A 25,790-nucleotide genomic window follows, 5' to 3' on the forward strand; every position below is an offset into this window, starting at 1 on the left:
AAAAGTAAAACCCAATAATGCAATCAAGGAGGTAGCACATTTCTTCATGTTTGGATATTTCTCTGATTGTCTGTCTGCTGATTATGCACTGTGGAGTGTGATGTAGAGGAGTCATTTTTATTATGCTGTTACACAAAAGTCCAAAGAAAGTAACAAAACTACAGGAGCATGGAAGCAAACTCTGACAAAGACCAAGGGGAACATAAAAGAGCAATTAGGCAAAGTTCAATTCAATTCAATTTTATTTATATAGTGCCAAATCACAACAAACTGTCGCCTCAAGGCGCTTTGTATTGTGGGTAAAGACCCTACAGAGACCAAATCTGACACAAGGTTTTGGAAGTTCCCCAAATCATGGTGCTGCAGCTTTGAGAACAGTTGTTGCATTTTAGGTTTGAAAGCAGACTCAGTTTGATTGACTGTGGTTTTGTCTTTTCCTTGCTGTTCTAAATTAAGCTCATTCAACATGTTGATCAGATTGGTTAAAAATGCAGACATCAGAAATGAGCTTCCTCCGAAGGGTGGCTGGCCTCTCCCTTAGGAGTATGGTGAGGTGTGCAGCCATTTGGTAGGGGCTCAAAGTTGAACCGCTGCTTCTCCACATCAAAAGGAGCCAGTTGAGGTGGTTCCTGGGTGCCTCTTTGGTGTTCCGGGTATGTCCCACTGGGAGGAGGCCCTGGACATACTGGAGAGATTATATCTCTCAGCTGGCCTAGGAACGCCTTGGGGGCAGAGGGAGGTCTGGGCTTATCTAGTTAGGCTGCTGCCCCTGCCGCAACCCAGCCCTGGATGAGAAAATGTCCTCTCCCCCACCTGTGTTCTTTCATGGGTAGTATTGTTAGCAGCTCCTCTTTTGCAGTCATATCTGTTAACGCCATCCAATTAAAAATGCACAACTGGACTGTATTGCGTCTGTCTAAAGACTTGTCTAGTTACAGTCAGAAACACTTGCACTCCACAACAACCTTCCCGAAGCTGTTGTGTCAAATCACTGGCCATTACTTCCTCACTGTGTAACTGTGCTTCTTGACAGCTGATGAGCTTTGATTAAAGATATTTCTAAATTGTTTTTAAAGTCCCAAAACAATGAATTAGTTGCCTCTGTGACAGCCTCTTTTATCATTTCTCTGTCTTGGAAGGACTTAATGATGGAGCGACTCACCCACTAATTTTTTAATTAATAAAAAAGTCACTTTTTTAAATTAAAAAAAAAAATCCTAAAATCATTCATTCAAAATGTTTAATGTTGTAAAGGAACTAAATGGGTGAATGCAAAACATGTATAAACGCTTTCAGTGCTCAGAGTGGAAAAGCTCTATAAAAGAACTAGTCCATTTACCATTTACTTATTCAATTCTTTATTGAGGAATCAGTATGCAAAGACCAAAGCATCCAAAAGTAACATAAAGGCATGGTGAAGAGTTCAAACTGAAAATGTCACCTCTGGCAAGAAACAAGTTTCAAACCTTATTGAAATTAAAAACAAACAAAACATCCTGCCCATTTAAAAAAGATTATTGGATCACTTTTGTTTTCATGTGACTGCTGTGCTGAATAGCGGTAAGAAATTAGAACTTTCTGTATTTAAAAGTAGTTTTCTACTTGTCAATGTTGAGCAGTTTTATAGTAATTCAATAATTTTGATCGGGAAGTTACTCAGAACTAGTATTAAACAACAGTTTTTTTTAAATAAAAGAATTTTGTATCTTACCATCTTTTTTGGTTTAGGTAACGTATATCTTATGATAAATAAATTTTCACTTTTAAGACGGCTCTTGCCATGATTAATGTTCTAGTTTAACTTAATTTCAGTTTAATGATGATCACAGTTTTGATCCTTTAAAAGATATTTAAGAATCTGTAGTGCACAAAAAAAAAAAAGCATTCACTGCAGTTCTCCTGCTCAGGTTCTTTAGATCCATTTGTGTACCAACCCAGCATTTACTTTATTTTTTATTTATTGGGAGTTATATGAAAGATGAACCATTTCCCCCTCCTGCTTTCATTCAAGATGTCATTAATCCGGCTCTGTAAAGATCACTATAGATTGTTGAGTTCCAGAAGGGTTTGGTCCAATACCTGGTGCATATCCAGATTTTCTTCTTTGGCTTGGGCCAGTTTCTCTGGAGTTGGAAACAAAGACACAGGTGAGCATTCAAGTTAATATCCTATCTATAACGAATATGTGGGAAATCTAGTTACACTTAAATCTCTGTGTGTCGTACTTTTACCAGTTTACCAAAAACAGAAGGATAAAGCCAAGACAAACAGGAGTTCAAGGATTAAAAGAAAATAAGGAAATGCTGTTGGAAAACAATAAATACTCCATGTGTTTTCATTTATTTTACTATGGGCTACTATAGTAAAATAAAGCCTACTGTATACAGCCTACAAGTTATGTGCTGTAAGCTATAGTATGAAATACAGATTGTACAGTATGGAATACATTTTCCTAGAAAACACTTAGTTCATGCTTGTTCCCCAATTATCTGTAAACAACTTTTAAGCAATTTTATTGTTCTACATATCTTAGTTATAATTTAGCCTACTGTACAGTGGAGTGAACCTAAAACAGGCACTAAGCCTTGTACATGTTGACCTTTTTAAAAAAAAAAAAAATAGCAAGCAGACTAAGCCTAATTTTAATTGGAATTCATCTGAATTATATTTTAATACTTTGTCATTACTTGCTCTCAAACCACTGAACACGACTGGGACTGCAGCTGAAAAAATAAGACAAGCACTTATGTCAAGATAACATTAGAATCTAATGGAATACACAATTGTGAATATGTCAGATCTTCCACTGTTTTACTATCAGGATCACAGATTTAATAACTTACACAGTCTGACTTTTTGTCAGCTTTCTATCTGAGCTTAAAACACACTTTTTTGGATAATACGTTTACAATTGGCCTGCTTAAGGCTAGCAAACATTCATACAGTGCTTTTATATATTACACTGCCTTACAGCACTTTTCCAATCACATACACCTCTGCTTTGGCTGCACCAGCTGTGTTGCTTTCAGCCTGTATTATGCATTTAACCTCTTTATATGACAGGGGCCAGAAAAAGAGAGCACATTTCTTCCATATTAGCTACTCTTCATTGGCTCCCACTTAAATCCAGAATCAAATTTAAAATCCTTCTCTTCACAGAGCAGTTCGCTCTCAGACTGCTGGCTTACAGTAGAATGGGAGGCAGAGCTTCAGGCCCCTCTTCTGTGGAACCAGCTCCCAGTTTGGTTTTGGGAGACAGACACCCTCTCTATTTTTAAGATTAGGCTCAAAACTTTCCTTTTTTGATCAAGCTTATAGTTAGGGCTGGATCAGGTGACCCTGAACCTTTCCTTACTTATGCAGGAATAGACTTAGGCTGCTGGGGGGTTCCCATTTTGAGTGTTTCTTCTTTACTCACCTCTTTTCACTCTCTGTGTTCATACACCACTCTGCTTTTAGTCATCAGGTATTACCCTCTGGCTCTCTTCCACACTCTGTTTTTTGTCCTGTCTCCCCTCACCCCCAGCTAGTCACAGCAGATAACAGCCCCTCACTGAGCCTGGGTCTGCTGGAGGTTTCTTCCTGTTAAAATCTAGTCTTTTCTACCCACTGTCACCAAGTGCTTGCTCATATTGTATGGTCTTTAAATTACAATATAAAGCACGTTGAGGCAACTGATTTGGCACTATATAAATAAAACTGAACTGAAATGTTTGTAAACTGATGAAAGTTTTGTGAGAGGAATATTGTCCCATTCTTGTTTGATATAGGATTCTACATGCTCAGCAGTTCTGGGTCTTCTTTGTCATATTTTCAACATGTTATGTGACAAATGGTGAAATGTGTGGACTGCAGGGAGGCAGGTTCAGCACCCAGACATTTTAATTGTTGCAATAGATGCAATTTAGCAGTTTAGCTACACCGTCTGGATGGGAGCACATGTTGCTCTAAATCCTGTAAATGCACTATACTATATGCAATCTTCTTCCTTCTTCAGTTTCAACCATTTAATCCTTGCCTCTACCTTCAGTCACTTCCTCTGCTTGATGTCCCAAGTCTTCCTACAGATTACCATCCGATGCTGCCTAGTTATATTCTCCCCTGCCACCACCCTGCAGTCTCCAATCTTTTTCAGACTGCACCTTCTGAGTAAGATATAGTCGACCTGTGTGCACCTTCCTCCACTCTTATACGTCAACCTGTATTCACCGCAGTCATTTCCATCCTTTTCGCAAAATCCACCACCATCTGTCCTCCTGCATTTCTCTTCTTAATGCCATACCTACCCAACACCTCCTCATCATCCCTGTTTCCTTCACCTACATGTCCACTGAAGTCTGCTCCAATCACCAATCTCTCCCCCCTGGAGCCACAAGTTAGTATTTCATCCAACTTATTCCAGAGTGGGTCTCTCTCGCTCTCACACACACACACACACAAATGTGCACACACGCAAACATTTCGTTGTGCAATATGGAAAGAATAAAAGACTGACAAGGCAACAAAGAGAAGACAGGGAAAGGAATACAGCTTTATTAGAGAGGAAAGAGGCTTGTTTAACTAATGTTTTGCTAATGAAAGGACAGCAATGCAGTGTAGATACACGGCAGTAATGTAACCTTCTTCTTTACAAAAAAGACCAGTCCTGTGAAATAGTTTAGTGGCTCTTCTATTACACAATCCCATTGTGGAGCAGAGGAAAAAAGCAAACAGGCAGTAGAGTTCAGACAGGAAAGAGGGGCAGTGAAGAAGCAAGAGAACTTCTACAGTGTAGTCATGTCGTTGAGGGCCAGGTCTAGCTCCTCACTGAGAGCCTTGCCCTTCAGCTTCTGAGCATACACTTCATCTGAAGGAGGACATTGAGACACAGAGACAAGAAATCACAGAGAGACACAGATTTGATGGAGGTAGAAAGACAGGAAAGAAGTACAACAAAAAGAAATCAAAATAGTTTTGAAACTGTAAATATTCATACCAAATAGATTCACTGGTGATAATGCCATCGCATCAACTGGTTACGTCAGCTCACCAAGACAATCAACAACTACAGCAGTTTCAACTTGAGCTTAGTCAACCAATGCCAATATCTCTGACTTTGATAAATTAGGAAAAGATACTATGCTAGTATGACTACACTAGTAGGCAGCACGGTGGCGTGGTGGTTAGCACTGCTGCCTCACAGCTAGAATTACTGGGCCTCTTGCTGTGTGGAGTTTGCATGTTCTCCCCGTGGGTTTCCTCCCACAGTTCAAAGACATGCAGTTACTGGGGTTAGGTTAATTGGTCACTCTAAATTTCCCATAGGTGTGAATGGTTGTCTATCTGTCTGTGTTGGCCCTGTGACAGGCTGGTGACCTGTACTGGATATACCCTGCCTCTCCCCCTATGGCAGCTGGAATAGGCTCCAGCCCCCCCGCAACTCTGAACAGGATAAGTGGAAGAGAATGGATGGATGAGGTCTGGCAGTAATGAGGCCTGGGTGTGGCTAATGAAACTGAACTCTTTTTATTTTTCACAATTACAAAGCTTTTTTCCCTTAATAAATGAACAAAAATCAATTAAATAAGACCCATCACCAATGGGGATGTCCTTCTGTGATTAAAGAAAATATAAAATGACCCAGACTAGAGATGACCCAAGAACCAATACTTCATGCCACCCAGATGGTGTAGTGGTTAGCACTGTCTCCTCACTATATGAATGCATGGCTAAATGTGAAAAGTAATCAGACTAGGAAAGCATTATATCAAAGCCAATCCATTTCCATTACAAAGGTGACATCAAAAGTTTAGAAATAATGTTCTTGCTTTTTTCTTATTAGTATTTCTTATTGTTGCTGTAGTACTGTAGATGTTGTAGATAAGAACACGTGGAATGAAAGTACCAAGTACAGATGGGTGCAAGCCAGTGGAAAAAAAAATAGACCACACCCATGCATTTTTACAAACACATTAATAGTCGAGTATACTATATAGTATATAGATAGATTATCTAACTTTAGCCAGTTCAAGCTGCACGTTGCCCATCAGCTCCCATATTGCATGAGAATTTTGAATTTTGTTGTGTCAACAGCTGTTTTTTTGGTAAGCTTTAGATTTTCTTACAAATGATGTTCTTTTAAGAAAATGAGCATTGTAACTATGGTGGTGGTAACATAGCAGAAAATGAAGCAATTAAAATTATCCAATAGCACCATAACTGTATTACAGGAATTTGAGCCTTCCACTCATCAGTGGCTTGATTCAGTAAATTGAAACTGCAGAGCTGTGGAACCAGGTATCAGTTCAGTTACAATACTGGGAGCTGGGATTAGTGAAGCTGTGTGACTTCAATGTTGTTCACTGAGCAGACATGTCAGTGGAAGCACTGGCAGAGATGACAGGTGTGTGTTAACTACCTTCTAAATCATCAATGGTCTTCTCCAACTTGGCCACAGACCTCTCTGCAAACTCTGCACGGGTCTCAGCCTGGAACAGAAACCACAGCAAAGTATCAGCCCACCATCTATAACACAGTCAGTGTGAGTCATTACGCAACAGAAGCAATAACAAAATAAAAGAAATAAGACTAGAAAAGGTTTACCTCCTTCAGTTTGTCTGTAAGAACTTTTATTTCTTCTTCATATTTGTCCTCCTTTTGAGAATACTGAAACAAAATACATTTACAAAGTACATGTAAATACCATTTCCATTTCAGCATTGATGCTGTGCACCTGTTACTCTGGGAGTTTATTGGGTTTTTTTAAAGAAAGGCAAGCATGATAGTTTTAAATAATTACATACTAAAAATGATTAACAGTAAAACATTAAGACACCTAAATTACAAGAATGTTTTATCACTTTATCTTAACAGCAGTTTGAGTACTATGTAAGCACTGAAGTGTTCTCAGGCTTCATCACTGATGCTGATTCTGATCTTCAGCTGCGTGTTTCAATCCAAACAAAGATGCTGGAAATGGCATATTGGTCAATACAGCTTTTCACTTTAAAATTATGTCACACAAATCAAGTAACAGTTTTACCATTTTCTGAAAAACTTGAAACAAAGCGTTTTTTAATTCATGGCCCGTCCTCTGAAGCTCATTTGCAGTTTATGTCTGTGCATCTCCACAGCAGACTATCTATGTGTTTTGTTGAATGGACATTTGTTTTCTGTTAGTGTCTTTGCATTTGTTTTATGACTCAGTAAAGTATTTTTACAGATTATATATATATATATATATATATATATATATATATATATATATATATATATATATATATATATATATATAATATGATCTGACTGGCCACTCTTAAGGCCCCTCAGCTCCTACTGTACCTTTTCAGCCTGTGCTTCCAGTGACTTCAAGTTGTTGGTGACATTTTTCAGCTCTTCCTCAAGATCACCTGATTTACTGAGCAACGCAAGAAAGATGAAAAGCAAAAGAAGAGAAAGTAGTGATTTGAAAAGTAGGAAACCAGAATGGATTAAACTCGGACATTGTCTAAGGGAAGACTCCAAGTCTTGTAACAACACTGCTGCAGTGTCGCCTCCCAGAAAAAAGGTTCCTGCTCAGAATTGTTTTTTGGTGAGTGTGCATGGGCTCGGACTGGCTTCTTCCAGGCTTCCTCCCACAGCTCAAAGACATGCGTGTTATCTTAAGTGGTGATTCTAAATTGGTTGGAGGTGTGGATGCAAAGAATAAAGTACTGTATGAATTTGTTCAGCTCTTTTTCAATTTGTCCATTAATCCATGAATAACAGAAGCCAATAATGTCTTCATCTGTTTCTCAGTGCTTTGTCTTGACTACCCTGTATGTGACAAGGCTACGAGGCTACTGTTCCTACTACTATTTAACATGTCTTAGAGATATATTATTTTATTTTAAAAACACTTCAATAATTTCCTAAGAGAAACAGTAATAGATGGCAAATAATGCACAAACGGGAGGAAAAGAAGCACCACTGTATGGATGAATGGATTGTGGTATAAACTGGTGAATCCTTAAATCAGCTGGTTGCTGGTTTCACTCTTATCATAAAGAGAATATAAAAGAAAAAAAGTAGAATATCACCAGTACTTAAATACTGCTATTAGATTTTTAGGAGGAAACTTGCATAACAGATAGAAAGCAGATGGAGAAGTTAAGAAGCTGCAGGTCAAAGGAGCACAAGACAGCAGGTCAAAATTAGACCTCAGTGGAGTTCATACAGTAAGTACCTCTTCTTCGAAGCACACCATGGATTTCAAATTTTGGTCCATTAGTCTGAGCTCCTCCTCCAGCTCCCTCATTCTCCTGCATGAGTTAGTCCAAGAGGTTGGGGGTGAGGAGGGGCAGTGGTCCCATACAGACAGTGGTGGTGCATTCATGCAGTCATTCATGAAAACATACAGAAAGAACAACACACAGCCAGAGGGGTATACTTTCTTTGCATTAGCTGGCTCTACAAACTCTAAAGTCCCAATCATATAGACATATGATATGACATATGGAAAAGGTTTGAATATGTTCCACAGTCCCTCAGTTAAGAATCCAAATTATTCAGAGAAAACAGGGTAAGGAAGATTTTTAGTGATAGTGGGTGATTAAAATTGATTTTAATTTATAGGTCTGAATATGACCTCCTCTGGAGGAGGTTAAAGTATACAGCACAAGTTATGATGATAATTTGGCCAGGTTAAGAAAAGAGCCAGCTTAACGACACTGCAAACACTCCAGTTTGCTTCGTAGTACACCCTCAGGTCTCCATGTCATTAGTTTGATGTCCTGCACATCACTTACACAAGAACCTTTGTGCTGAAATTATTTTGTGAATATTTAAGTAGTTTTCCAAAAAAAATTAAACAACAATTATAATAACTGTGTTATGATTTAGATACAATTCCAAATATAAGTTAAACTTCACAAACATGGAATAATGGAAATCCTGGTTTTGTAATTTTTTTGTATTTTATGTCACAAAACACAGATAAAAACAGAATAAGTAGATAAAACAGTAGTGATTATTAGTCACAGTTGTTAAAAGAATTATTACGATATTCCATCCATGCAACACTTACAAATCCCACTACTATTAATCTAAACACACAGGGTACAGAAGAAATTCAGGTGAATGGATAAGATCATGTTGTCATGGTAGGAATCACATGATCTCTACCATGACAACATGTATATATGTAAGTGACACTTGCTGGTGTTTTTGTAGTGCAGGTATTGACTTACGCCTCGGCTACTTCAGCACGCTCCTCTGAGCGCTCCAATTCACCCTCCAGGATCACCAGTTTGCGTGCGACCTGCAGATATTCAGCACACACTTAAGTCACCCCAACAGGTCCCTCAGCTTGTCTGGTTTAGGAGAAAAAGGGACTGCATATATGTGAGCTTCTAATATTTATCTTTACTGACCCTACTACTGTCCTCCAGTTCTATACTGCACACTCACAGTGTGCAGTATGTTCAGCAAACTCATTACAGTACTGAGAAAAAGTATTTTCTCCCTTCCTGATGTTTTTAGTTTTTTGCATATTTGCCACACTGTCATGTTTCAGATGATCAAACAAATGTTAATATTAGACAAAGACACCTCGAGTTAATACAAAATGCAGTTTTTAAATGATGATTTCATTTATTAAGGGGAAAAAAGCTCTCCAATCCTACCTGACCATATGTGAAAAAGTAAAACTACAGACTCTCTCTGCCCACCCCCTGCCCATAAAATTACAGCAGGTCATCCAGACCATGACACTACCACCACCATGTAGTATGATTTTCTTTTTATGAAATGCTGTGTTAGTTTTACACCAGATGTAACAATAATCATTAAATCACAACAATTTTAAGCATGCTTTAAGAGATTGATTATTGATTATCTTTAACATTTCTACAAATACTTTTTGGTAAACACATCCTAGAACAGACACAAAAAAATTCCACGGTAGACAAATTAGAGAAAGTATATACTGCAGTCTTGTACAAGGGTGTATACTACATAATGTCTTTCTATTTATATAATCTATAAATCTATAGCCAGATAGAATGCATACTTACAAGGTATTCACACCATATTATACTCAAGTGTGTACAGGAATATTACTACATAATGCACCCATACTACATAATCTGCTGATATCAATGCATTATTTATAACATCACTATAATCATAAGGCAACCATGTACAAAATGTAATGTGTATTGCTGAGCAGTAGGTATGGCTTTAATATTGCTCAGTGTTAAGTCATAGTTTGTAGTATTTATGGCCATGAGTCATTAGTTGCCCTAGCTATAGCCCCTAAGAGCACCATATGATCACATGATTAGGCTAAGCCAATCAGGCATGTTGTATACTTTCCACTTCAGATAATTAAAGCCAAAGTGTACAAATGGTACTAAACATCCAAGAACATGGATATTGTGTTGCACATCTTTGAAGAGCAAAGAACCCATGCGGTAGATTCCACGCTTGTGGTTTTGGAGTCTACAGACTGGAACGGTAAAACCTCATGGACAGATGCCCGGACAGACAGACGGATGGACAGCATGATGACAATATCCTCCAGCTTTATTTTGCACAGGAGGATGAAAACTGCATTTTGTAATTACTCTGATTTTATCTCTGTCTAATGTTAATATTTGTTTGATGATTTGAGTCTTGTAAGTGTGACAAATGTGAAATCAGGAAGGGGGCAAATACTTTTTCACAGCAATGTAAAGTTATGTACATAAGTACTTTACTTACTTTAAAATGTACTTTATTTTATTTTATAACATGTATCCTCATACTGTCAAAGATGAATGTTTTGCACACTGCCAGCTTTTTTGTTGTGCTCCCAATGAGTGTGAATGCTGGAAAGCAATTAGGTGTTGAAAGAAGTGCTTGTATGAATGTGTGTGAATGAAGCATGTTGTATAAAGGGCTTTGAGTGCTCAAAGAAAAGCACTATAAAAGAACCCGTCCATTTGCCATTTATCCACTGGGACATCATGAGATAACCATGAAAAAACAGTGATACCCCACCTCTTCATATTTGCGGTCCGCCTCCTCAGCGATGTGTTTGGCTTCCTTCAGCTGCATCTCCTGGATCTCCATTTTCTCTTCATCTTTTGTTGCTCTGTTCTCTATGACTTTCATCCCTCTGAATAACAAGAAAGCATGACAGAACGAGCAGTGTAGTGTTTAGAATATATTTTATAGTATTGTACTCACTATTTGCATTCTGGGGCTAGCTCTAACATCTAACTACATCAAAGTCACGCAAGGCTATGAAAGAGCTGCATCGAGCCTCAAAATATAATACTGATGATGTCATACTGTAGTAATACTATGAGGTTTGGAAAGTTGAAAATTCCAAATTTAAATGCAAAGGCCTGCCTTACAAAAGGAACTGGATGTATTTGTAATGCAGGCCATGTTCTACACTTGCATTAAAAATTAACACAAAACAACTGCACCTTCACTGACAAAATGCGTCACAAAGAGCAGGATAAAGAACAGAAAATATGCATTTTCATTCTACAGACAGCATGTGAAGATTTTAGACGGGTGGACATGAAGCTCATCACCTCTCACTCTCATCTGCAGCTTTCTCAGCTTCCTCCAGCTTCTGCAGAGCAGTAGCCAGTCTCTCCTGAGCTCTATCCAACTCCTCCTCAACCAGCTGGATACGTCTGTTTAAAGATGCCACCTCTGCCTCGGCCTGTAGAGACACACACACACACACAGCTTCTGTCTTAATTTTTTTTCTTTAAGCGTTTTTTCCCTGTTTCTTCCTGTTCTCCCCTGGCCTGTGTTTACACTACCTTAACAGCTCAGATCCAAGTAGGCAACAGCTTGTCTCAGTATCTCAATTCCTTCCTTATGCTTTCCCTTTCCCTCTTTTTCAAGTTTACGTGTGCTTTTAAAATAAGTTTTAGGATTTTATGTCTTTGTGGCTTAACCTAATAGAGCATGCATTTCAGTTACTGAAGATCTAGGCTGAGAGACTCGTGGACTGGCAGAGCATCTCAATGGAGGAAACGTAGCATTTGGTGATTGTTCATGGATTCTAGTCTCAAGGCAGTTCCTGACTATAAAGGTTCCAAGTATTGAAACAGTGCTTATGTTTAAATTTATGTAAGTTTATATCCTAACTGTACATTCATTTCTTGTATACCAATACAGTAATACCGTACCTGCACCAATAATTCAGATTTTAACGTGTGTGTGTGTGTTTCATAGAACTGAGACACATGACTACAGGCAAATATCATAAAGTACAATTAGAACAATATTGACCTTTTGAATCTCTTAGCACTTAATTAAACACAAATGTTTTGTCTGTTGCAAACAGTTTAGGTTGCTCTCATTTGGAAACTTATAACTCAGTTAAAATTGTTGATGATTTTTGGTTAGTTTGCTGTGACTTATTTTTGGTGTGAGCTCCATCTTTGGCCCACATTTGGGCTAATTCAGGTTCTTCCTTCAGTCACTATAAGCAGACACTGTATAAAACAGAAAGCCTGAAAATGCACTATGGAGACTAGTGATAGAAAGAAAAGCACAGTATTTTTATTGAGTATATTATTTACTGTGTGAAATCCTTACTTTAAATTACGTTTCTCTCCCACATCAAAGAAGTCTGTCAAAAACTTGTATATGTATGTATTCATAATCTTTTTAGGTAGGAGATGTCAGAATATGAATATTACAGTACAGTGTATAACTACAGAAAGTAAGTGGTTAAGGGCATAATCCTGCTTGTGGTATAAGGGGACAATATTTATTGTCCTACTATGAGCATATTATATTCATTAACATTTCCAAAACCATGGTCAACATTCTTTTACGCAGGTTTTTATTTCTTGCTAATGGGCACTTTTTAAATGAACTGTTTCATAACTCCAGACTGAATCCACACTTCTGTTAGTTTGACAGTGAAAGAAAGAATATGGAAAGCAGGTATGCGCTCCACTGGAGCGTCGGCGTCCCTGCGCGTTACCCGCTCTCTGGCCTGCCTCTCCAGGTCAGCCTCCTCCCGCAGCACTTCTGCTTGTTCCTCGGCCTCATACGTCGCTTGCTGCAGCGTCTGGATTTTCCGTCTGACAGAGTCTATGGATGTCAAAGTCGCCATGCTGCAAAGATTCAACTTACAGCTTTCCCCAGGTGTTGCAGGGTTTCCGTGGCAACTGTAAGCCGGAATCCACGCAAGGCTTTTCCGGTTACTATTTCAAAATAATGTTCGCTATTAGTGCGTTCTAGTTGAAGTCGGAAGTTGGTATTTTCAAATGGAGAGCCCCCTCAAGCTCTTTTTCCAACCGGAAAAGTCGGAGCAGCCCCACCAACCCCGACTTAACATCCCAGGTGGCGGTAATAAAATTAAAAATCTGTACTACTGCTGCGAACTTGTCACTCACTTAATAAGCCACACACAGAGCAGTGACCAGGCTCTACCCATGAATGTGCTGCACTGGTGTTTTTAAGTGACTAAAACAATTTGCACTGCTTTGAAAATAATTTAAAACAGTGTCCATAAGAGACAATTTTACAGTCACTGGTGATGGTAAATAGCCTCTGACTTGTCTTCATATTTCCACAGATAGTGCATTGCTGCACACACAGCACGAATGCGTTTGTGAATAGAACTTGACCTCCTAAGGCAAATTCATGTGAGTGATCATCAGCTACTAGGAGGGGAAGAATAAACAAATGAATGCATTGCTCCAATTCTCCATCTTTGGTAACCTCACAGGGACTCTGCAGACAGGACAAAGTTCCATTCCTTTTAGGACCAACACATGTGGTCTCACTCTTTCCTGCATCACTCAATTGGATTCAGAACTCAAACATTTAAATAAAATAAAACAAAATTAAATAAATAAATAGCCCTCAAGAATGGCTGTAACTGTTATAAAAGGAAAGACATTGTGACCCCAGTTTCACCACTAACCCTGCTGCATAAGCCAAACATTACATATCCCACTAAAAATATTCTAGTTTTATGATGGTGCAGGATACTTATACATATGATATGCAGTACTATAGAATTCCGTTTATTTTTGTAAACAATGTTTTTAACTGAGCTCTATATTAAAGTTGGAACAGCAGCACCAGGAGCAGCAGCATCTGCAGACTGTTCCCAGACAAAACCTCAAAAAACAAAATGCTTAACACTAGTTAGATTAGCTGGAATGTTCCCCAGTGTCTCTCTTGTTTTATTTTTTTTCCTTCCAATTATCTAATTCAGGATCGCAGGGAGCCTGGAGCCTATCCCAGCTCCAGCAAATGTATATGGCGAGAGGCAGGGTACACCCAGGACAGGTCACCAGTCTGTCGCAGGGCTAACACAGAGAGACAGACAACCAATCACACTCACACTCACACCTATGGGCAATTTAGAATCACCAATTAATCTAACCTCACTAACTGCATGTCTTAGGCCCTGGCCAGATAGTGGATTCGAACTCTTCTTGCAACAGTGCTAACCACAGTGCTGCCCTTTCCTGATAAGCATTTTTTCTCAAGCAGCTGAGAATAAGTTCACTGCAACCAATGATAGTGAGCCGGAGATTCAGCACAAAGAGATCTGAACTGACTTGAATCCCAGCATGCACTGCTGTTATGATTACTGGGTGTGCATCAGTTGTAGGGGGCTTGCTACCAGTTTTATAGCACTAAAGATGAAATTTGTAAGTGTACCGTAATTTAAGTTACAACCTAGTGCTAAAAAGTGACAGCACACATAGCAGTAGTACTGTAGTGGTATATCGGGTCCCCCACCAACTGCGCGGGTGCATGTGCATCCATCTAGGACTGATACATTTGCTCGCACACGTGACCCCCTTACCCTCCCACCATTTTTCTCTATAATGCTTTAATTAGTTTAATTTTAAAACTATGAATTACTTTGCCCTCATGTGGCCAAACACAGTAAGTTAATGTGGCCTTAACAGTAATCGTATTATTTATGCTCACTTACATCTGCTGCTTTTTTTTCAGCTTGCTCCAGCTTCTCCTGGGCATCCTTCAGTGACTCAGAGTATTTGTCCAGCTCATCTTCCACTCCTTTCAGCTTCTTTTGGAGGGCCAGCAACTCCTCTTCAAGCTACAACCCAAGTATACCAAGCAGAGAATACAAAAGCATATCATGTTAGAAACTTTGGGGCAAGCATTTTCAAAAGCCAACATTTTTTTCTTTAATTTTAATGTTTGTTTGATTTACTAAAAAATATTACTTGTAATAACACGTGACAAAGAAAAATAACAAATCCCATTGGGGAGGCTGGAGAGACATGTTATTATTTCACTAAATGCTTTGAGTGCTCAAAGTTGAGTAGAAAAGCGCTATATAAGCACTATATAAGAACCACTCCATACATTTTCCTTTCCTTCATTTTCCACTATTTTCCTTAAAATGGTTGAACTGATTAATCAAAATATTAAGTGCCAAAAAATATTTTACTAATTATTTTAGCTCAATATTTTTTTTAAATTAAAGATGTAATAAGCACAAATTATCACCTTAAAATATTCTGAGAATGTTGAAAATGTAGCTTTCAGTTCCTGTGACCTGCAGTGAGGACGGAGCAGCAGCTGCTACTAAGGTTATTATTATTCAACAAATTAGGCAGATGTAATCAGCAACACTTCAGCCTCTCAAATCCTAACAGGCATATCTCAGAAATATTGATTTATACCATCCAGAGGATGGTGTCTTATTTGTAACAATAATCTAATAAGTAGATTTTTGTGCATATTCATGTTCCCAAATGGAACACCATGTTCACTTATAACAGAAGAAATGCAACAATCTTCTTGTTCATAACAGGATGAGCTCTCTGGTCTTTGTTATCTAGTGTTTCAAATATTGTTTCAGCAAGTTGCCATGTGCAGCAAAAGGATACAGACCAAGCTGTAAGTGACAGTAACCACCAGATGCGTATCAAATCCAGCGCAGGTCTAACAAGCAGATATTTATAGAATTCTGATTCATGTTCCCTAGAAAATACGCCCTTGTAATTTGTAACACTTTGCTAATAATCTAGTTGGGGGGTTGTATAAAATCTGTGTGCATATTTATGCTTCAGAGAGGAAAACTCTTTATCTCACCCTCTAAAAGATAAATTCCTGTTTTCAACAGCAGGTTTAAGGTCTATAAAAAGCCAATTGTAAATGACAGTGATGTGGCCTGACAACAGTGTGCCTAGTACAAATGTGCTTTAAATATATCTTCTGACAACCTCTTACAGCCATCTAAGGCCTCTTATTCACAAATAGCATCAGTCCGTCCTATAGTTACTGTAACAGTGGTAACCAACACAACAGCCTTAACTGATGCTTTTCAAAAACTCTGACAATTCAAAGAAGGTGTTTAGATACAGAAATAGAAATGTCAGTTTTCAGTGGGTCTAGTTGGTGGTGAGAGCAAGCTGGGATCCTCTGGGATGTATTAAGAAATTACTACATGATCCTGTCAAATGCACTGTGGACCTGCACCAGAGACTATAAGTCATACAGCAATGTCACTGTGTTGTTGGGTGTTTCTCAAAACAATAAATGATGAATATTTTCCTATATGGTCCAGAGTTGGAAACAGCAGCTAGGTCTGAATAGAAAATAGTGGAATCACATGTAGGCAGTGGGTAAATGCTGTTTTTGCGTGATCCACATACAAGTTCTTGAATGATAAGTCCACAACATATGTTTAAAGAGCTCATACTACCATAATCCCCCAGTAGAGCACTTCACTCAGAGACGGCTGGCTTACTTGTGGTTCCTAGAATTTCTAAAAGTAGAATGGGAGGCAGAGCCTTCGGCTCTCAGGCTCCTGTCCTTTGGAACCACCTCCTAGATTGGGGTCCGGAGACAGACACCCTCTCTACTTTTAAGAATAGACTTGAGACTTTCCATTCTGGCAAAGCTTATTGTTGGGGAAGGACCAGGTGACACTGAACCACTTCTTCTCCACTCCTGTCTTTTCACTCTCCGGGTGTTTATACACCACTACTGCATATCATTAAATTGTGACCCCGAGCCTGGTTCTGCTGGAGGAGTCTTCCTGTTTAAAAGGAGTTTTTCCTTCCCGCTGTCGCAGAGTGCTTGCTCAGAGGGGGCTGTCTGATTGTTGGGTGTGTCCTTTACAATAACCTTGAGGCAACTGCTGTTGCAAACAGGCAGTATTTAAATCAGTTTTAACTGAACTGAATCAAATCCATTGATGTAAACTGATAAATAAACCAAAATTTTATGTATGGCATGTTATTAAATAATATAATACAATCTAAAATCTGGTTTAATCGTAGGTTAGGATTAATCATAGGTTATCATATTTTATCCATCCATCCATCCATTTTCTTCCGCTTATCCGGGGCCGGGTCGCGGGGGCAGAAGCCTAAGCAGAAAAGCCCAGGCTTCCCTCTCCCCAGCCACCTCCTCCAGCTCATCCGGAGGGACCCCAAGGCGTTCCCAGGCCAGCCGAGATACATAATCTCTCCAGCGTGTCCTGGGTCTACCACGGGGCCTCTTCCCGGTGGGACATGCCCGGAACACCTCACCCAGGAGGCGGCCAGGAGGCATCCTAATCAGATGCCCGAGCCACCTCAACTGGCTCCTTTCGATGTGGAGGAGCAGCGGCTCTACTCTGAGCCCCTCCCGGATGGCCGCACTCCTCACCTTATCTCTAAGGGAAAGGCCAGCCACCCTTCGAAGGAAACTCATTTCTGCCGCTTGTATTCGCGATCTTATTCTTTCGGTCACTACCCAAAGCTCGTGACCATAGGTGAGGGTAGGAACGTAGATCGACCGGTAAATCGAGAGCTTCGCTTTTACGCTAAGCTCCCTCTTCACCACGACGGACCGGTGCAGCGTCCGCATCACTGCAGAAGCAGCCCCGATCCGCCTGTCGATCTCCCGTTCCCTTCTCCCATCACTCGTGAACAAGACCCCGAGATACTTAAACTCCTCCACTTGAGGCAAGAACTCGTTCCTGAGCCGGAGATGGCACTCCACCCTTTTCCGGCTGAGGACCATGGCCTCAGACTTAGAGGTGCTGATTCTCATGCCAGCCGCTTCACACTCGGCTGCGAACCGTTCCACTGCGAGCTGGAGGCCCCCCCCTGATGAAGCCAACAGAACCGCATCATCTGCAAAAAGCAGAGATGAGACTCTGAGGCCACCAAGGAAGAAGCCTTCCGCCACCTGGCTACGCCTAGAAATTCTGTCCATAAAAATTATGAACAGAATCGGTGACAAAGGGCAGCCCTGACGGAGTCCAACACCCACAGGAAACAAATCCGACTTATTACCGGCTATACGGACCAAGCTCTCACTGTGGTTGTACAAGGACTGAATGGCCCGCAACAATGGGCCAGACACCCCATACTCCCGCAGAACCTCCCAAAGAACACCCCGAGGAACACGGTCGAATGCCTTCTCCAAGTCCACAAAGCACATGTAGACTGGTTGGGCAAACTCCCACGCACACTCGAATATCCTTGAGAGGATAAAGAGCTGGTCCAGCGTTCCACGACCAGGACGAAAACCGCATTGTTCCTCCTGAATCCGAGGTTCGACTAACGGACGCACCCTCCTTTCCAGCACCCTGGCATAGACCTTACCGGGGAGGCTGAGTAGTGTGATACCCCGAAAGTTGGAGCACACCCTCCGGTCTCCCTTCTTAAAGATGGGGACCACCACCCCGGTCTGCCAATCCAATGGCACTGCCCCAGATCTCCACGCGATGTTGCAGAGGCGTGTCAACCAAGACAGTCCTACAACATCCAGAGCCTTCAGGAACTCAGGGTGAATCTCGTCCACCCCAGGGGCTCTGCCACCAAGGAGTTGTTTAACTACCTCAGTGACCTCACCCCCAGTGATGGTCAAGTCATCCCCCTCATCCCCAGACTCTGCTTCCACTACAGAAGGCGTGTCAGTGGGATTCAGAAGGTCCTCGAAGTATTCCTTCCACCGTCCGACTATAGCCTCAGTTGAAGTCAGCAGCACCCCCCCCCGCACTATAAACAGTGTGAGTGAAGCACTGCTTTCCCCTCCTGAGTCGCCTGACGGTTTGCCAGAATCGCTTCGATGCCGTCCGAAAGTCTTTTTCCATAGCCTCACCGAACTCCTCCCACACTCGAGTTTTTGCTTTGGCCACTACCCGAGCTGCATTCTGCTTGGCCTGTCGATACCTGTCAGCTGCCTCCGGAGTCCCACAGGCTAACCAAGCCCGATAAGACTCTTTCTTCAGCTTGATGGCTCCCTTCACCTCCGGTGACCACCATCTGGTTCGGGGGTTACCACCACGACAGGCACCAACCACCTTGCAGCCACAGCTCTGAGCAGCAGCCTCAACAATGGAGGTGCGGAACATGGTCCATTCGGACTCAATGTCCTCAGCCTCCCTCGGAATGCTGTCGAAGTTCTGCCGGAGGTGGGAGTTGAAGATCTCCCGGACTGGGGCTTCTGCCAGGCGTTCCCAGCGCACCCTCACAATACGTTTAGGTGTGCCAGGTCTGTCCAGCATCTTCCCCCGCCACCTGATCCAACTCACCACCAGGTGGTGATCAGTTGACAGCTCAGCTCCTCTCTTCACCCGAGTGTCCAGAACATACGGCCGCAGATCTGATGATACGATTACAAAATCGATCATCGACCTGCGACCTAGGGTGTCCTGGTGCCATGTGCACTTATGGACATCCTTGTGTTCGAACACGGTGTTTGTTATGGACAAACTGTGGTTTGCACAGAAGTCCAATAACAAAACACCATTCGGGTTCAGATCGGGCAGGCCGTTCCTCCCAATCACGCCCCTCCAGGTCTCACTGTCATTGCCCACATGAGCGTTGAAGTCTCCCAGCAAGACTATGGAGTCACCAGATGGAGCACTCTCCAGCACCCCACCCAGCAACTCCAAAAACGGTGGGTACCCTGAACTGTCATTCGGCGCATAAGCGCAAACAACAGTCAGGACCCGTTCCCCAGCCCGAAGGCGCAGGGAAACTACCCTCTTGTCCACCGGTGAAAACTCCGACGTACAGGCAGCAAGCCGGGGGGATACAAGAATACCCACCCCAGCTCGCCGCCTCTCACCGAGGGCAACTCCAGACTGGAACAGAGTCCAGCCCTTCTCCAGGAGACTGGTTCCAGAGCCCAGGCCATGCGTTGAGGTGAGCCCAACTATATCTAGCTGGTATCTCTCAACCTCACGCACTAGCTCAGGCTCCTTCCCCACCAGAGAGGTGACATTCCATGTCCCAATAGCCAGTTTCGATAGCCGGGGATCGGTCCGCCAGGGCCTCCGCCCTCGGCCACCGCCCGACACACACTGCACCCGACCCCTACGACACCTCCTGCGGGTGGTGGGCCTGCAGGAGGGCGGGCCCATGTAACCTCTTCGGGCTGCGCCCGGCCAAGCACCACGGGCTAATGCCTGGCCACCAGACGCTCTCCCTCGAGCTCCCTCCCCAGGCCTGGCTCCAGGGTGGGGCCCCGGTAACCCTATCCCGGGCAGGGTAAACTGTTCCCTTGTTTTTTCACTCATAAGGGTCTTCTGAACCGCTCTTTGTCTGGACCCTCACCCAGGACCAGTTTGCCATGGGAGACCCTACCAGGGGGACAAGCCCCCAGACAACATAGCTCCTGGGATCACTGGGACACACAAACCCCTCCACCACGATAAGGTGGCGATTCACGGAGGAGTATCATATTTTATATTCAGCCTAATTGAAAATATCAACCAATCATGAATGGCTTAACTGGGACCCCAAAATAGCATCAGGCGGTGCTTGAATGCTGGTGTGGTATTCAATTCAATTCAATTCAATTCAATTCAATTCAATTTTATTTATATAGCGCCAAATCACAACAAACTGTCACCTCAAGGCGCTTTGTATTGTGGGTAAAGACCCTACAATAATACAGAGAAAACCCAACAGTCAAAACGACCCCCTATGAGCAGCACTTGGTGACAGTGGGAAGGAAAAACTCCCTTTTAACAGGAAGAAACCTCCAGCAGAACCAGGCTCAGGGAGGGGCAGTCATCTGCCGCGACCGGTTGGGCTGAGGGGAGAGAAAGACATGCTGTGGAAGAGAGCCAGAGATTAATAACAATTAATGATTAAATGCAGAGTGGAGTATAAACAAAGTAAATAAGGTGAATGAGAAGAAACAGTGCATTATGTGAACCCCCCAGCAGACTAGGCCTATAGCAGCATAACTAAGGGATGGTTCAGAGTCACCTGATCCAGCCCTAACTATAAGCTTTATCATAAAGGAAAGTTTTAAGACTAATCTTAAAAATAGAGAGGGTGTCTGTCTCCCAAATCCAAGCTGGAAGCTGGTTCCACAGAAGAGGGGCCTGAAAGCTGAAGGCTCTGCCTCCCATTCTACTCTTAAGTATCCTAGGAACCACAAGAAATATTAGAATATTAGAAATATTGCACAAATGCAAAAAAGCGGTCCTACATATTTGTTTAATATGTGCATTGAAGGACATATCCTGGTCAAAAATGACTCCAAGATTTCTCACAGTGTTACTGGAGGCCAAAGTAATGCCATCCAGAGTAAGTATCTGGTTAGACACCATGTTTCTAAGATGGTATGTGATTTTTGTTTTAAACATGCTATAGTTTAATAGTTTAATAGTTATCTAACATATCAAAAACATTCCTTTGCAGACACTTAAAATGGTCAGTGTTCGGATTTTGATTATAGTGGGTTCCAACTACTAGCTGCTAACTACTAACTCACAAAACATGAAAAAGTGCAATGCAAACCAAAAACGGAGAAATATAAGTTGTGCCTCACTGCTGCAGCCAACATGTTTCAAAAGGCACAACTTTCACTTTGAAGGTGAACGCTCTCAGTTTGTTTTCACTGTTTTTATCACTTGGAGAGCAGTTAGGGAGCAGGAGGGCAATATTTTCAGATGCAGCCATGTGTCCTGTTAGTCTGTGAAAAGTGGTGCTGCACAACAGTTTAAACAGCTGTATTGGATAACTGTTTTGCTGGTCTCTGGGTTTCAGTGACTGGGACTTGACAGTAGAATTATACTTCCATGTTAAATCTATGCCATTGGTATGTTGCAATCATAAACACTTATGAAACCCTACACTGTAACTTATGCCATAACCCAATGTGCTCTTCTCTTGAAAAGTAACTATTTGACTCAATTCATTTCAGAGAAACAGTCACCTCAGGGGTGTTAATGGAAAGTTTACAGGAAAGGAAAAGTGTGGTAGAAAAGGTTACAAGAAACAGGGATGGGTTCAAGAGGATTTTCAAGAAACGTCGACTCAAGAACTTGGGAGAGCTTGACAATGAGTGGAGTAAGGCTGGTGTCATTGCATAAAGAGTCATGACATACGGACGTCTTCAGGAAACGAGACAGAACTGTTGCATTCCTATCAAGCCCCTCCTGGAGCAGATGCAACATCAGAAGCATCTTACCTGAGCTAAGGAGAAAAAGAGCAGAACTGCTGCTCATTGGGCCAAAGTCTTCTTTTCAGATGAAAATAAATTCTCCATTTTATTTGGAAATCAAATTCCTAGAGTCTGGAGGAAGACTGGGGAGGCGCAGAACCCAGTGTGTTTAAAGTCCAGTGTGAAGTTTCTGTAGTCTGTGATGATTTGGGTTGCCATATCATCTGCTGGTGTTGTTGTTGGTGGTTGGTCCACTGTGCTTTAACACGTCCAAAGTCTACCAGGAGGTTTTAGGGCACCTCATGTTTCTATCTGCTGACAAGCATTGTGGAGATACTGATTTCCTTATTAACACCTGTCCACTGTACCAAAACTACTACCAAATGGTTTTCTGTCCATGTTACTACAGTGCTGAAATAGCTGCCAATCTAACCTGACCTGAACCTCATGAACAGTCTTTGGGGTATTGTCAAGATGAGAAATGCCCAATCTAAAAACACAGACGAGCTAAAGGCCGCTATCAATGCATCATCTATCATCATCATCTATACTACTATTCATTATTTATATCATAAATATCATAAATTTATGAATGACATTTGTAAGGTATCTGATTTATTAAAATTAGTATTTTTTGCAGATAACACAAATGTCTTTTGTTCTGAGGAGACTCTAAAGGAGCTGCTGGATGCAGTCACTTATACATACTCACATATTTGGGCATTTCTGAACTGTATTATTGTAGGGTCTTTACCTCACAGTATAAACCGCCTTAGGGCAAGTGTTGTGATTTGGCGCTATATAAATAAACTCGAATTGAACTGAATATAAAAAGTGGTTTGACAGTAACAAACTATCGATAAAGTAAAAGTAAAATTAGATTATTCAGGAATTGTCAAAGAAACTCACAAGTGCAGTTACATATAGATGGGGCGGACATTACAGGAGTTCATGAAAATAAGTTTCTTGGTGTGACAATAGATGATAAAATAAGCTGGAAGTCACATATAAAATATATACATAACAAAGTTTAAAGAAGCATTTCAATACTGAGTAAAGCTCAACACTTCACATTTCCTACTGCTCACTGATTTCACCATATTTGAATTATTGTCCAGAGGTCTGTATAAATGTTCACTAGCATCATTGTCCATATTTCAAAAAAGGGCCACAAGGATAATCCATAATACTGGATACAGAGATCATACAAATCCATTATTCTTAAAATCAAAAATACTAAAATTCGCAGATCTGGTTCATTCTTCCTGACAATATTCTAAAGTTGTTTTCTAAAAGAGATGGGGGGATACGGTTTAAGGGTGGAGTTAAATTTAAATCATCCCTGTATGTACATGTGTATATTCTGTGTATATATTTATATATCTGTAAATGTGTATATTTCTTGGTGTGTTACTGGGGTTATGAAACCAAATACATGTAACAAATTGTAAGGAAGGATTTATGATAAGACAGGGCATAAAGGAAGTCAAAGTGATGATTAATAGTTAATAAATAGTGGAAATAAGGTGGGATAATACACATATGCTTCTTCTTACTCCTTTCTGAACATGTTATTTATATTATTTATTATTATAATTATGATTTTTATCTTTTTCCTTTTGTTTCTTTTTTTGTTGTTATTGTGTAATTTTAACATGTTCAAAATAAAGCCACAATACAGATCATCTGTATACTTATTATTGTGTCACAGCAGCAAAATCAATAAGCATAAAAAATAAAATCTAAAAAAAAAAAAAAAAAAAAAAAAAAAAAAAAAAAAATCAATAAGCATAACCTATATCAAAATAGTTTAAATGAAGTACAACAGCTCAATAAAATAAATACACTGCAAAGAAAATCACTAAAAAAACAGAAAACTAGAAGCATAATAATAACACAAAAATCTGACTAATGAAGGGTATGACACCAGCTTTTCATGGTCAGTGCCCACTGTTCTCACACCTATAAACTAAATTTAAATGCCCGAACACAAAGGTACAAACAAAGAATGTCTGAATGACTGTGTCAGAAATACACACCAGGCAGTGCTAGGAATAATCAGCTTTAGCAACCAAAAGCTACAGTAGGCTTTACATTCATTTCTTTTCTTCTTTTCAAACTTATTTTTATATTATTTATATGTATATATATTTATATTATATATATATGTTTATACAAAACCAGTCAAATGTTTGGACACACTCAGCCATTCATATGAATATGTAAGTATATGTAAGTGTGTCCATACTTTTGACTGGTACTATTATTTAGTGTATTATATTATTTACTTTAAAGCGTTTTAAACTGTTTCATTAGCAAACAGCTGATGCGCACTTTAGATGACCAGATTTGAAACTAAAGAAAGAAAAGCTGAAGCCAGCGCAGTCTGACGCTCACAGGCTGCGCTGCTTGTGCGGAAGAGCGGAACTTCATACGGTACCTGTTTGCATTTGTCCTCCGCTCCTTTTTTGTCTATTTCGGATTGTTCTGCCCGGTCTATAGCGTTCTCCTTATCCAGCTTCAGCATCTGCATTTTCTTCTTGATGGCCTCCATGGTTCTTCAGGTTGTGTGAGCTAAGCAGAAGGAGAACTGCGCCCAGTTATGTGGACAGAAACACGGGCAGGAGTCCGTGACAGGGCCGGAGACGGGCAGGAGGGCGCGTGTGGCTTGTATGAGAGCCGGAGGATGGAATAACAGCAGCAGGAGCGCACACCTTTTTTTTTTTTTTCTTTTTTCATTTTGGATCTGGACGAGTCGTTGCCCATATTTAGGCAGCGAAAGTTGTACAGGCTGTGTGACGTCTGCGTGAGAATAAATCAAGACTGTTCCCGACCACTGGCTGAAGCGTTAATGCTCCACCTGGGACATCAGCAAAGGTAACAGAACACTGATTTTAAAATCCAAAACGTCTAAAGCTGTACCAGAGACTAAATGAAATATTCAAGAAATGTGAAAATAAAATCTAAATGGTAGCGTCATATGTACAAACACAATTTAAGGATTCAAGTTTTTAAAAAGAGGCCTAGAACTACAACACAATACTAAAACAAGAAAATGGATATAGTGTACTACAGTACTAAAATACCTATAATGTGGGGAAAAAATGACCTCCAAACCAAAGCACTTGTTTTTATTCAGGGTCTCTGTATAAATGTCACAGCAGCAGCCTCTCTGACTGCTACAGTAAGATGATGCTTGCCAGTCAGAGCAAGTTAGAAAGCCCCCACAAGGGCTTTGCATGCCCAAAATTGTGTGTTGCTTAACTCCACAAGTGTGTCTAGCACCACATGAGCAGTGCAGTTAGGTGTGGTTGAAATCACAGATGAGAGGTAAGGTGATTTTACAATTTACCTCAAGTACACAGTGCATCCATGTTTCTAATATAGTGCATTAACATGCAACAAAAAGCAAAGAT

General features: G+C 40.8%; 1 protein-coding gene across 8 annotated transcripts; it reads right to left on the minus strand.

Annotated features, from left to right (window-relative positions):
• Positions 1 to 1,383: 1,383 nt before the first annotated feature.
• tpm2 (tropomyosin 2 (beta)) lies at positions 1,384 to 25,066 on the minus strand. Of its 8 annotated transcripts, none has more exons than XM_030723957.1 (9): positions 24,815 to 25,066; positions 14,936 to 15,061; positions 11,544 to 11,677; positions 10,999 to 11,116; positions 9,207 to 9,277; positions 8,204 to 8,279; positions 6,583 to 6,645; positions 6,398 to 6,467; positions 1,385 to 2,123 (listed from the first exon to the last, which is right to left on the minus strand). In XM_030723957.1, exons 1-9 carry the CDS (start codon positions 24,926 to 24,928, stop codon positions 2,041 to 2,043), a joined length of 855 nt encoding a protein of 284 aa, XP_030579817.1. In that variant the 5' UTR covers positions 24,929 to 25,066; the 3' UTR covers positions 1,385 to 2,040. The 8 variants fall into 8 exon arrangements, with proteins under 8 accessions (XP_030579819.1, XP_030579822.1, XP_030579817.1 ...); XM_030723955.1 differs by lacking the exon at positions 8,204 to 8,279 and adding an exon at positions 7,321 to 7,396 and having other exon boundaries at positions 1,388 to 2,123; XM_030723954.1 differs by lacking the exons at positions 1,385 to 2,123; positions 8,204 to 8,279 and adding exons at positions 4,512 to 4,846; positions 7,321 to 7,396.
• Positions 25,067 to 25,790: the final 724 nt, after the last annotated feature.

The sequence above is a fragment of the Archocentrus centrarchus genome, unplaced genomic scaffold (genome assembly GCF_007364275.1).
Source record: "Archocentrus centrarchus isolate MPI-CPG fArcCen1 unplaced genomic scaffold, fArcCen1 scaffold_30_ctg1, whole genome shotgun sequence".
Classification (NCBI taxonomy): Eukaryota; Metazoa; Chordata; class Actinopteri; order Cichliformes; family Cichlidae; genus Archocentrus; species Archocentrus centrarchus.

What these genes read in the sequence shown, in the direction of transcription:
- tpm2 (XM_030723957.1), bottom strand. Translation starts at nt 24,928, where the DNA reads ATGGAGGCCATCAAGAAGAAAATGCAGATGCTGAAGCTGGATAAGGAG. An exon ending in CTGAAAAAAAAGCAGCAGAT is followed by an intron (nt 11,678 to 14,935) that starts GTAAGTGAGCAT and finishes GTGTCTCTACAG; the next exon opens with GCCGAGGCAGAGGTGGCATC. An exon ending in TGGTGTGCTTCGAAGAAGAG is followed by an intron (nt 6,646 to 8,203) that starts GTACTTACTGTA and finishes ATTTTGTTTCAG; the next exon opens with TATTCTCAAAAGGAGGACAA.